Source organism: Vicugna pacos, chromosome 5 (genome assembly GCF_048564905.1).
Source record: "Vicugna pacos chromosome 5, VicPac4, whole genome shotgun sequence".
In the NCBI taxonomy this organism is placed as follows: Eukaryota; Metazoa; Chordata; class Mammalia; order Artiodactyla; family Camelidae; genus Vicugna; species Vicugna pacos.
The window spans coordinates 84721251-84735135 of NC_132991.1; the positions used below are offsets into that span (position 1 = coordinate 84721251).

General features: G+C 39.7%; 1 protein-coding gene across 2 annotated transcripts in view; it reads right to left on the reverse strand.

Annotated features, from left to right (window-relative positions):
- Window positions 1-13885, reverse strand: part of DOCK10 (dedicator of cytokinesis 10) — a 242080-nt gene that overhangs the window by 176304 nt on the left and 51891 nt on the right. The window contains exon 1 of one of the 2 annotated variants that reach the window (XM_006207934.4): window positions 12030-12250. The exons of the other annotated variant lie outside the window; for it this stretch is intronic. Within the exon in view, the coding sequence (XP_006207996.2) occupies window positions 12030-12191 (162 nt within the window). The 5' untranslated portion in view covers window positions 12192-12250. Of the gene's footprint in view, window positions 1-12029; window positions 12251-13885 lie in introns of those variants that run through there. 2 annotated transcript variants of the gene reach the window in all.

Consider the following 13885-nt stretch of genomic DNA (forward strand, 5'->3'; position numbering starts at 1 on the left):
TTATGAATTCTGTCTCTAAAATGTCTTCATTGGCTTTATCCTCACATGGTTCTAAAATAACAGATTCAGTCCATTTAGGCTAAATACGGTAGTAGATAATATTTTACATGCACACAGGGCTCCATTTAAAACTCTGGTTACCAGACTAATGGATGTACTGTCATAGATGAGTCCATATCCAGCTGTATACTACACCGCATGCACACGTGTAAATTAACTGTGCGTGTATGGTGATAACAAGGCTAAATAACCAGGCAAAAGATTGGAAAATTCCTTTGACTGCAGAACAAACAGAGCCACAGACACAAACAAGCACAAAGATCTACTTGTACAAACTGTAACCAAACAGAGGCAGAGGGTTGAGGGTAAAAGGAGTCTCTTCTTCGTCTGCATCGCCTTGTCCTTGATCCTGATCCCTAGCTTTTGGTCCACTTATTTCTCTTCTAATGGCATTCGTCTGGGGAATGTCATTTGGTTCACTGGCTTTTTCACTGAGCCCCCTGTTTGAATAACTCTTGTTTACTTGCTAAGTCTCTTAACATTCTGGTTTCCTCATCTGGTAGAGAAGTGAACAGTCAGGCACAGTAAAATGTCTCCTTTGCAATGAACACAAAAACAGTGTATATTTCACTCACAGAAGTCATCACCTTAATGGTGATGGGGGTGAGCAGCAGGCATTTTCCTCATTTTACAGATGAAAAAGAGGCACACTCTCTAAGGGAACAGAGGTACTGTGCTACGTGGTTTCCCTCAGTTTTCATTTAGATGGTTGACAGCACTGTGCAGAGCCATTACCATGCTGCCAACCAGGATACTGAGAGTCAAAGAATGCAAGGAATTCTCCCACAATCCCATACTTTTCAAATGGTGCGAGTCTGACACCAAAACCCAAGTTTTGTCATTATCTAATTCTGTTTCTGTTACAGCACAGTGTTTTGGGATTCAGAGTTCTAGAAGGTACCAGAGATACACTTCTGTTCCCAAAGTAGAACTCTGTAAACTCTTCAATATGAAGAGATTACAAGACAGGGAGTGGCCTTTTATTTCTCTGCTCTCTCTGCCAGGCGACCCATGGGAGCCGTGAGACCCGTGTTAAGACAAGCAGATGCCATATCCTGCAATATCTGCTCAGCTTACTGGTTTACTCTACAGATTAACTGGAACTCATTTTCTTTGTATTTAATCCTTAAAGAAAAGTTAAGAGAATAGTTTGGAGCAAGAGACCCTTACTTATTGAATGACAAAATTGGTTTCCAACCCTGTATATACTTATTCTTCTAAAATAATGAGAAACTGGGTACAATTTGCTATGCTACTGACATTATTACTATTTTGTAGTTAGCATCCATGTGGTTTCACCTGAAACTGCACATACCCTGGCCCATTATCTCTGGATTGAAAGAGGAAAAGTATGTAGTTAAAAATTTTTTGAGACCATAATTTTGAGACCTGTGCAAATGTCGTTGTTCTGCCCCCAACTCTTATGAAAGCTGCAGATACGCCAATTTACTTTTCTGGCTCGGAGTTTCACCTTTCAAATGAGGCAACTGGATTCTACTATCCCCAATTAATACATGTTGTTAATCTGTGTGGAAAACCCTGAATTTTTAAGAAAAGCACTAAGCAGCTTCCCACGCTGGACACATGGAAGAATGCCCTGGCAAGAGATCCCAGACCTGAGTCAGCAGGGACAGAGGGGAGGACCAAGCAGTGGGAAAGGTGGGTGTGGCCAGGCAGCAGACGAGGAGTGGGTGGAGTCGGCAGGGTGGGCATGGCTGCATAAGAACAAGAGAAGGGAGGAGGGTGGCCTGAGGGCAGTGGGTGGAGTGGAAAAGGAGGGCGTGTCTGGGCCACAGGGAAGGTGGCAGTTACAGACTTAACAGGGGCCACACTGGGGGTGTTACTGACTCCAGCTCTAGCCTGGATAGGCTTTTCAATTTTTTAAATTTATTTTATTATTTAAAAAAGTACTTTATTTATTTATTATTGCACTATTTAATTATTTTATTTTGGTGGGGGTGGGGGAGGTAATTAGGTTTGTTTATTTTTAGAGGAAGTACTGGGGATTGAACCCAGGACCTCATGCATGCTAAGCATGTGCATTACCACTTGAGCTATACCTTCCCCCATTAAAATTTATTTTTAATCAATTAATTTATTTTTGACTCATTTGCTAACTCAATAAGGATATTTATGCACCTTAGAAAAATTTACTAAGGACAGGTGAAAAAAGACAAATTTTTAATTCACTCCAAATCTTCATATTAAGAGATACTCTGGATTCCCCTGCCCCCTTCCTACACACTTTAAAGAAATTAACTGACTTATTTTTTAGTGTTTAGTTTTATTTAATTGAGAGAAACAAACACCCATGGGAAGACAACACAGAAAGCACAGGTAAAGTCGGTCTCATGCTGCTCACTGCTCCGTGGTGTTTCCGAGGTGGGGCATGGAGAGAGAGAGAGAGAGAGTGTGTGTGGCACCGTGGCTACAAGCAATGGGTCCGGGTTCAAACCCCAGTTCAAGTCCTACCTAATGGGTGACAGTGGGCAAGTTGGAGAACCACCACACCCACGCTGTCCAGTGCAGCTGCTGTGAGCTATATGTGGCTACTGAAATGTGGTCAGTGTGACTGAGGAACTGAATTTTTTATTTTAGTTCATCTTAATTTTGGTTTAACTATAAAAACTAGTACTCTATTCAGATACCAGAAAAGTTTAGTCTTGAAACAACTTGGATATGTGAATTTACTCTTCAACTGTAAATTTTATGAAATCTAAATATTGAACAAAGTATTTGTGATATTTAGCATCACCATTGGAATGTGTTATAAGTAGAAATACACACTGGATTTTGACAACTTGGTATAAAAACAAGAATGTAAAATATTTCATTAATTATTATATACTGATTATATGCCAGAATAATGAGTTTGGATATAATGGGTTAAACAAAATGTATTATTAATTTCATGTACTTTTTTTACTCCTTAAAATATGGCTCCTAGGAAATTTAGAATTATGTGGCTCACATTATATTTCAATTGGGCAGAGGTATTCTTAAATGCTTTAATTTTTCCCTCAGTGATATGGAAATAAAAATAATTTCCTCCAGTGGTTGTTGTGGCAACAGGAGAACATAATTGTAAAGTTCTTAGCAAAGTGCTTGACAAATAGCTGAAAGTATTCACTAAAGAGCTATTATTTTGTGGACACGATTTCCATCTTTACATTATCTGACTCATAAAGCAGAATTTGAAGACATTCTGTGGGATATTCAATCTGCTCTCATAAAGTGCACTAAAGCCAAGAAGACCACTGATAACACAGAGGGACCAAGGAATGGCAGGGACACTGACAATTTACCAAAAGAACCCCTATTTTCTTTTCACCTCACAGACTCCTACTTTTATGACCTGTAAGATATGGCTTACATTCATTCATTCATCAAGCTTTTCATTATCATTTTGTAGAAGAATCTAGAGGCCATAATTTTGAATTCTTAAGTTTCTTAATGGTTATCGATCTATAATTTTAAAAACCTACTCACATCAGAAAACAATGAAATCACTTTAAAATGACAAGATACAGTCTATTATTCATCTCTAAGCTAATAACTTCAATTGTCCCTACTGAACTTAAGATGTATTGTCTTTTTTTAATTCCCTCTCTCACCTGATTTTCTACTTTTCATGATTACTGTGGTGATTTTAAATCCTAAATAGTTCTTCTAAGATTTTATATGTTTTTTCTTTATTCCTTATCATTTTTAACTTTCCAGTGGATGGAGAACTCAAATGATACAATGTCCCTTTATAAATGATAAAAGGAAAACAAAAAGAAACTAAAAGTTAAATTTCAGAAAAGTGTCAATTGATGGATAACACAGAAAAGAATCTCTAACAAACGTAGGTGTTCTTTAAATAATCTATTTGGTAAGTGTTACAGTGCTCCTGTAAATCAGCTAACCTTGAATTTCCATTTTCCCACATTCTGTGAAGCACAAATTAAATTTCCTTGTAGCCGTTCAATTCTTTTTCCTAAAATAACTCTTCAAAGTGTATTAAATTTGTGAGCTTTCTCTTAGTTCCAACAAAACAATGGAAGCAATCATAATAGCTAAAACTTAGTTCTTTCCAAGCTCTGGGTACATTATAGGTCCTTTGCTTGTATCCACTCATTGAATTCTTAAAATAACTCTATGAAATAATATAGTAGGCAGGTAATAGCCTCCAAAAGATGTCCACATCCCAAGCCCCAGAACCTATGAATATGTTGTTTACATGGCAAGTGGAGAGGTAAGGCTACGGATGAAACTAAGGTTGCTAATCAGTCGACTTTGACAAGGGGAAAGTAACCTGGATTGTCCAGGTGGAGCCAATATAATCACCAGGGTCCTTTGTAAGTGAAAGAGGAGGTAGGAATGTCAGGGATCAGAGTCGGAGATGTTTGATGATACTATGCTGCTGGCTTTGAAGATAGAATAAGGCTGTGAACTAAAGGTTCTTAATTCACTGCAACAAAAGTTAGAACTGGCACATGGCATCTCCTCTCTCTCCTTAGCATCTCCTCACTCTCCAGGTCTCAGCTTCATTGGCACTTTCTTCGAGGAAGCTTTTTTTGGCTGCGTGGATGAGGTTGGATGCCCAAAGGATTAAGTTTTAAAGTAGAATGTAACTAACTCTCATTTGAAGCACTTATGATTACAATTTTACACTGCTTGGAGTCCTTTCTGTCTCTGCCACCCAACTTTAAGCTCCGTGAGACCAAGGCAGTGGCTGTCTATTGCCATCTGTGCCTGTCAAAGACAAGGTGCAGTTCACTCTCTGTGGTCTCCTGAATTTCCCATGTTTAGATAATTAACAATCCAAATTCATTTGACACATACTGAACTTGCTGGACACGCTCTTAAGGAAGAGAATGCATTCCAGCAAAATAAAGTAGATTACAGGAAATTAATTTCAAAAATCCTAAACTTTAGCCCCTAAAGTCCATCAGCTCCATGAAAAGAAAATATGAGAGAATAAAACAACTATCCAGAAGAAGTTTGTTGAAGCATGACAAAAATACTCTGTTCATATTCGTTTTGCTAAAAGATGAATTTCATCTTCAGCTGCATTGCATGGATTACACAAGATTTCGTTGAAATGAAGCCTGGAACTTGCGGATAAGCCTTAAATCTACTCTTCTAGAGAGCAAAGACACAAAACAAAACAAAACCAAGCATAACCAGGCTTTTTCTTTAATTGATCATTTAAAAAAGTTAAGGTACTTTTTGTTACCACTTATTTGTTGAGCCTTCACTTTTTCTAGCCATATAACTATGTATTTCTATTTGTAATAATTTTTTTTCTAATCTTCACAGTATGGCCTCCCCCAAAACAGTTATACCTATTAAGAGCATAATCTTCTATATATTTTATCATATATATATGATATAAATATCTATTTATATCTATCTATAGTTGAATTTGCTAATCATTTTTGGTGTAAGCTTCTGGATACTCCTGTACCCCTGATTTTCTGCTTTTCTTTAGCACTGTGGTGGTTTCAAATTTAAAACATTTTAGATTTTGTGTATTTTTCCTCTGTTCCTTGTTGGAGAACCAGAAAGATGCACGATTATCTGGACAAGATGATACCAGATGTAAGTCTGAATTTAGTAAGCCTTTGCTTCAAAGATTTGTGTTGCTAATTACTAAGCCTTGATTACATTCAATTAATTCTCCTACCCATGGAGAAGCCATTCAATTCATTTGTCCATTTTCTGTGGCTTTGGGATTCAGCTCAAATTCAGTTCACAAGGAAAAACATCACTGCCAAAGATTCCCTGTGCTTTTAAGCTCCACATTACACCCATCTATGGCAAACCATTTTAAATCACACTCCATTACACAAGCTTCCCTTCCCAGGGGAATCTTACATCAGCATCTTCAAAATTCAACCTCACTGAAACGAAATAAGAGCATTAACTCAGGATTTAGAATGTTTGGAAGTCATTTCCTCCACATGTATAAAGCTGAAACTGGGCAAGACATGTTAAAAATCCCTTTGGTAATAAAGTTATATTAAATTATAATATTTACTGTAGAGTAAGATGAGAGATCATTTTATTTCCTTTGAAGTAGTTCCCACAGTATATTTCTCTCCAGTCCTGATCTTATTTGTAGGACATGAATGTAAACAAATGTATGCTCCAAAGATACGGCATTATTGTTTTCATAAATAACTCATTTCCTTCAATTAGCTTCCTTCCTGATTCCAGGTTCTCAGAGAACTTGACCGGGAAGGAAGAATTATTATGCCTATTCAACAGGAGGGGACACAAATGTGGAGATCTGTTGAAAGTCAAAAAGCTAATCAAGCAGAAACTGGACAACACCCTCGTGGACCCTCTCTTCTGGCCACGCTCACTGTACCACCCATTTGGGGTAGATATGGAACAAATACCATAAAACCCTAGTGTAATCTCCTGATATCACGGACGAGTCACCCAGTGGATGTTGAGCTCTCATCGGCACAGTGACCTACAGCAGATACGTCAGCCCCCTCCCTGCAAGACTTCGCCCCTGCAAAACGCTCACTCATTTACAAAGTGATTTCATAAATATAAACATTCTAGTGCTTCCAACAGGCAGCACAGACAGCAGTCCCCATTTAACAAACCCGGACAAACGAAGCAACGTGTCTGGGTCACACGGGCTTTTAAGTGGCAGGCTTGAGACTCTGACACTGCGCCTTCTGACTCCAAATCTAAAATTCATCATTGAATCGCAACAGTTCTCTGACCTTCAGATAAACAAAAGGCCCCCAGGAAAAACCCAAGTTCTTTTGTATCTAGTTAGACATAAAGCAAAAACACTAAAAATCAAAGTTAAAAAAAAAAATCCCTTGCTGATTGAACCCACATCATTGACCAGAACAGGGTGGGCAAACTTTTCCTATAAAGGGCCAGACTGTAAATATTTTAGCCTTTGTGGGCCATATATGGTCTCTGTTGTATAGCCTTCTTTTTATTCCTTTTTTGTTTTGTTTTACAAAACTTTAAAATTGTGTAAACCACTGTGAGCTCACAGGGCATACGAAAATAGACTGAGGGCGGGACTGGCACACGGTTCATCAGAGCCCCAGACCTGAAAACCACCAAAGAGTGTGACCTGTCATGCAGGGCTCCGGGCAGCAACTGAAGTTCCCGGGCTAGGAAATGCTCATCCTGTAAGTGCACATCCTTGACTCACAGGGGAGAGTTCACCTCGCCAACTCACCACAAGTTAGGCTATTTTATTTTCCTCTGTCTTCAACCAAAATTAAAGACAAAACCACGTTTGGGATGCTATAGACACCAGATCCTTGGCAATCGCACATTTAAACTTTATGGTTTCTACTGTTTCAGAGACACCCCAGAATGCTCGTAGATATAAAAACGTTTTGCATTTGAGTTGAGACCCTTGCATCATGCGTGGGAGTTGGTCATATAGGGAGAGAGAGAGAAGCCGTCTGACTAGCACTTGTTTCTTGACATCTTCTTGTTTCATCTCTACCCCACCGTGCAAAAGGAGAAATACTCTTTTTTTTGGAGGGAAGAGGAAATAGGCCTTAAAACGGAAGCCAACTTCCAGGGTTGGCGATTAGTAAATGAACATCAGAAGTATAGACATTCCCCAGAAAACCGCAGACCTACATTAACCCCTGTCTGAGGCCTTCAACAAAATATGCTATAAAAGATGTAAGAAAAAAGAATTCATAAAAAGGTTTCTGTTAATTCTCCCATCAGAGCAAACATTTCTGAGTGACAGATAAATTAGAACTTTGAAGGAATTTCTTCTTTTTTTCCCTGGTAAACTTGATTACATTGCAATAGGCCATTATAATAGTCTCAGATGTTAGGATTCTTATGTCCCTTGTAAAGGCCAAGGGCCTTACAATGATTTATTTTGATGTTTACCATGCCTCTCCACTTTGGACTAAGCAGCCAAACTATAGTGAATACCAGCCCAAAGCTGATCTCTGCATGACGACTCAGAACTGGACCACCGCGATGAGAGTCTTGGGCATAACGAGGTCTTGAGTGTCAAAGCCTTTTAAAGAATATCAACATTCAAACCCTCGTACTTATTGTAGCAGCTTTCTCCATTCTTAACTTACCCCTGGACATTTCAGTTCACAAGGAACTGAATTAAAAAGGCAGCCTTATCGACGGAGTTTTTCACATCAGTGACAATTGCTTCAAAATTTCAAATCATCAGTGATACTCAGCTTTTAGTCCATAAAAGTAATTGTGCTGGGCACCAATGGGGCATAAAACGGGCTTAGTTTCTGCCTACGTGGGGTTTTTCATCTACCAGTGAGATAAGAAAAATGTATGAAAAGGAAAATGTATGAACAATAAAGTAAATAAGCAATTAGAAGTTCAATGAAATAGATAAAGATATGATTAACTACAAATGGACTGACACACTGTAAATATTATAGGAAATTAGATGAGAGATCATTTATTCATTTGTCAGTCACTTAATTGGTATTTATACTGTGCCAGGCATTATATCTCTTCTGCAGACTGTTCCTTGGAACTCAGACCTATATATCCAATTTCCTATTTAAGATCTCCACGTGTAGACCTAATAGGTATTTCAAGCTTAACGTGTCTTACAGTGAACTTAGATTCACTTGCCAAATCTCTTGCAGTCTTCCCTTCTGAATGGCAACCCAGTCCTCTGGTTATTCAACCCAAAAACCAACCAACCAACCAATCAAACAAACAAACAAAAAACCCAAAATATCATACATTCATTCCTCATCCCCCTCTTCCTCTCAGTCTTTATATTTAATTTGTAAGCAAATCCTATGGGTCCTACTTTTAAAATCTATGTGAATCCAACCACTCCTCCCAGCTTCAACAACGCGCATTCAGGTCTCTTGCTGGGCTCATGGCAATAGCTTCCCGATTAATGGTCTCCGGCTTCAACCCTCTGCAGCCATACTTCCTGTCACTCCCCTGCTCCAGGCCACCCAGATCAACAAGCCCAGAGTTAACACAGCACTTACTCCCCACCAGGTACTGTTCTAAGCTCTTTGCAAGTATTGACTGAATCCTCACAATAACCTTGCAGGGCAGGCGCTGTGACTCTGTTTCATCGGCGAGGACAAGTCATGATCACACAGCTGGTGAGCAGCATGCACAGGATCAGCCTTGACACTCTGCTGCCTGTGCTCTCAGCTTCTGTGTCTTTTCCCGCCGACACTTTCCCTTCTCACTTGGGAAGAAGGCCAAGCCTGCCAAGCCTCCCTGATCTCTCCCCTGTTACCTCCATGACATCTCCCTCCGTTACCTCCATGACATCTCCCTCCGTTACCTCCTCCTCAGCTCACTCAGCCACACTGGCTTCCTCACTGGTCTGCAAACACCCCACGCTTCTTCCCATATCATGGATTTCCACCCTGGCTGGTCCCTCTGCCTGAGATCTTTCCCCACAGAGAGTGGCTTGACTCACTCATGCCCTCATCTCCCTCGAGTCTCTTCCTCATATGTCACTTTTTCAGTTAGGATGTCCCCGATCCTTCCTATTGATAATCTTTCCAATATGCCTCGACATGATTCCAAGCACTTACACATTCTTTATCTCATTAAACCCTCGTAACAGCTCTGGGTTGCGGGAAGTGTTACCTCTCCTACAGATGAGGAAGAGAGGCACAGAGTTGTTAAACAGCATGCAGAAGGTCACACAGCCGATACGGGGTGAAGTCAGGACTCCAGCCTGGCTCAAGAGTCTGTGATCTTAGAAACACACACACACATACATACATACACACACACACAATCAGTATACAAAACTTGGTGACTAATGATTGATGGGAAAGTAAGAGGATAAAAAAATCAGTTTGTTCAGAAGCTTATAGCCAGAGTGAGAAGATGAGGTTAAAGGAGGGTGAGAGGTGAAGGGTTTAGGTGATCAGTTTCCAGAGTGATGTTTCTCAGAGTGTCATCCACGGTGCTCCCGCATCAGAATCACTGGGGGGTGCTTGCTACCAGTGCAGATTCCTGGGTGCCACTTTAGACCTTCTGATGTAGAGGCACTGGGGCCAGGAGCCCAAGGATTTGTATTGTTAAGAACTCCTAGGTGATTCTCAAACACATTACAGTTTTCAAACCACTGTCTTGGAAAATAGGGAATACTTTCATTGACTTAAATTTGTACACAAAGCATCAGCACACTAATGCAGTATTTCCATAACAAGATTTGCAAAATACACTATGACCGTGAAACTTTGCGATGTAGGGCAGGGATCTTTGATGGGTTCATTCATTGATGGATTCCAGGTACCTAGAACAGTACTTGGTCCCCCTAATGGGTCATCAATAAATAGTTGTGGAATATGTGAAATTTCAAGTGGCCCAGAAGAAACTTTCAAGATGCATGATAACTTTGTCTGAGCGTAATTTGCTCTGAGTGGTCCAAGATTTCTATTAGATGTCTTATAAAAATTCAGTTTTATCAGGTTTATCATTATTTCTTTAGAAATATAAACAGAGTGAAAAACAGAGTATATTGGCTTTTGGAATTGTTGATCTACAGGAGATCTGAGGCTCTGGCATTTAGCAGCTGTGTGATGGGAACCAGGTATTTGATCTTTCCGAACCCTGTTTTCCTCTTCAGTAAATTCATCATCACCTCATTTAATGTCAGTAAAGGTATCAAATGAATTAAAAGGATCTTTGAAAAAACAGGGTATTGTTATTAAGTGAATTATTATTTTTATGTCTCAGCTACTTTGAAATACTTTTTTTTTGCAAATTTCTAGCTGCAAAATTTAGTTAGTAAAATTAGAAAAACATGACTGTTTTAATGACTGAGGTGGCACAAGTGATACACATAGCTACAGAATGTGTTACTGTTATTAACCAGAGTTACACACTTAGACACCAATGTCTCAAAATCCTTTTAAATTTAATTTGCGAAAATTTATGGGAGTAATGAGTAGAAATTATTCCTACTGTTTCCTCTTAGAGATGATCATAGCCCAATAGTTGAAAAACAGTATCGGCTTCTGAAAATCAAATAGTGACGTGTTAGAGAAGCTGGTGTAGAACGTTACAGCGTCGTGTTCTATCACTCAGAGGCACAGCCCAAGCCAAATGACTTTCATTTAAAAACTTTCAGTGTAACAGGTATTTATCATTCATTATTTACTACATGCTCAATAACTGAACACTGAAATCTAAGAGAAAAAAGTCGATTTTGCTGAAACCATGCAAACTTCAGTGCCTCCCTGGTTTTGGAAACTTTACACACCACCTCCACCCCAATATGAGATTTCAGTGACTAAGCAGATCTCTCCTGGAACCTAAAGTAAGGAAAGATTCTACCCTCTGCCGCCTTCTTGCTGATCAAACAGATATGCAAAGAAGGAGTAACACTGTCTATTATAATTAAAGCACAGACAAAAATGTACTTTGACAAGTGGCAAGAAACAGCTCGCTAATTAAAACACCACGCATTCCACAATATTCTCAAAAACTTTATTCTGATTTTATGCCTAAGTTAAGCATTTTGGAAAGGCATTTCCGCTGCAGTCAGAAATAGAAGCCTCAAATATTCTGAAGTTAAAGATCTAACCACCAACATCAACACAACTTGATTGGTTACATGTGATACAAAAATAGCTATTTGGGCTCTAGCTTCAAATTAGAGTTATAAAATCCAATCCACTTAATTAAGCCAAACTTCCCAATTTGCTCTATGTTTCTTCACAAAAAGTTAATATCAGCATACAAAATGTTAGGTAGCAAAGCATTTCCAACAGACCGATAAACTGCACATTTTCATGAGAGGCCTAAGAGAAAGAAAACTAGCTCTTTGAATGATACATGAAATAGTTTTGAAAGATTCTCCCCAAACAGTAAAGCACAGTAGTAAACACTAGGTCACACATTGCTTTACCTAAAGCTGAAAACCCAAACCCCAAATTGCAACCTCATTTCTATAATAACAGTGCAATCAACGGAGGCTGTTTTTGCCACAGACAGCATACCATTACGATGAGGGTTCTGGGTCTACTCATTTCATCGTCACTTTCCAGAGGCAAAATTTCATGGGATGGTTCCTCCTGGCGTCGTCTACAAATGTGTGGACAGCTCCTCTGGACCACAGAACGAAAAGCTTGAAGCAGAACAATGCTGGCAGTGCAGCCCATCGCTGCATCCTGGAGCCTACGAAATAACTTCTATGTTGATGCTATGTTTGAAAAACAGTGGCTCCTTGTCCCTGAAAACAGCCTACATTGCAGCTGCAGCCAGCTCGCTCTCCAATCACTTCCTTGAGCTCTGATCATCTGATCGCCGCCAAATAGCTTGGATGCAGAGATGGGAAAGATCTGATCCACTGAAACTGAACACACTCAGGAACAGGAGAGCATTTCGCCCAGAGAGCATTTCTCAGTTCATTGCGAGAGCATGTTTCCTGTTCATGACAATGACTCTCTTCAATTCTGGTTTCAGAGGTTGGAATAAATGTATCTTTCCCCCTCAGACACTCAAATAAATAACTCTTTTATACATTAAACCACTTAGAAACTGACTTCACCCTAATATTTTTTCCAAGGCAAATGAGTGTCATAGAAAGAGTGAAAATTATTGATTTTTTTAAAAAGACATAAACACTTTCTGAAGGAAATTTTGCTAGCCACCGAAATGACTGGGGTTTTACTTTTCACAGCTCATAAGTTCCAGCAATCAAACTGGCTCATCCGAAACGTGGAGTCGCTGAATCAAAACAATTTATCAAAAGTATGCACGCATTAACCAAACCCATGTGAGCGACACCAGTGCTCCCCCTGTGATTTCCTTTCAATAGCAGGGTTGTTCTGTTCCCACACATGCAGTTTTGCAGCCTAATACATTTTTATATTTACACAGGCGGCTTGCAGGGCTGAAAATATCTCTATTACTGAGGTCAGTAAGCGAGCTCCGCCAAGCTGATCTCTTAGAGAAAGCGGCTGTAAAGCAGTTTCACAGCCTATCAGTAAGGATTCAAGGCTTCAGGAAGGACTTTGAGGTCCTCGGTAGTTAAGAGTCTAGTGTTCCCTGACTCCTGCGAGACTAGTCACTTAGGAGGGAACCGGAGAGATGCTTAGAAGTCACGTGACCTGTTTGGAATGGCCTCAAGATCTAATGGTATACTGTAAGAGAATAGGACAGCAGGGGATGCTTGCACTAAAAATATCTCGTGGAAAATAGATTTTGCTTACAAATGAGGAAAGTATGAAATCCCCAGTAGGATGTTCAATGTCGAGATCTTTCTGTCAAGCTAATCCTTCCAGTGTTAACTCTCGGAGAGTCAAAGTAAAAATGTTTTCTTTGGTTTCTGGGCTCCTGGGAGTGCAGCGTGCTGCAGGAAGTTTGGAGCGTTGTTTTGCTCTAAGGTGTGGCCGCTCCGACCCCAGTAAAGTGGCTTTCACAGAAGCATCTAGCAGAATGCTCAGTTAGGCATTAATTGCTCAGTAATCTGTCACAACACAGCCTCATTTTAATTGCTATGTTTACTAGAGAAGCAAAACTTTTTTTTTTTCCTTTTAAGAGGTACTGGCTGCCAGTAGTTTTTCTTCTCCCTCTGTTTTGAACAAACATATTTTACCGCGGCTGGACGAAGAAGAGAAAAATGCTAATGGTGCTGGCAAGTCCCTTAACTCCCTCCGGACCTTTGTCAGAGTGCCCGGCTGCTAATCTAAACCATTTTTTACTCCAAACAACTGGAGCATTTACTGAAGAGAGGCTACGATTTAGCCTGTCTGGCTTGTGTATTGAATATCTATATAAATGGTGTCCACCAGAGACAAAGCACAGAGTGGGCTTCCATGATTATGTATGTGCCTTTTCAAATATGATCGCT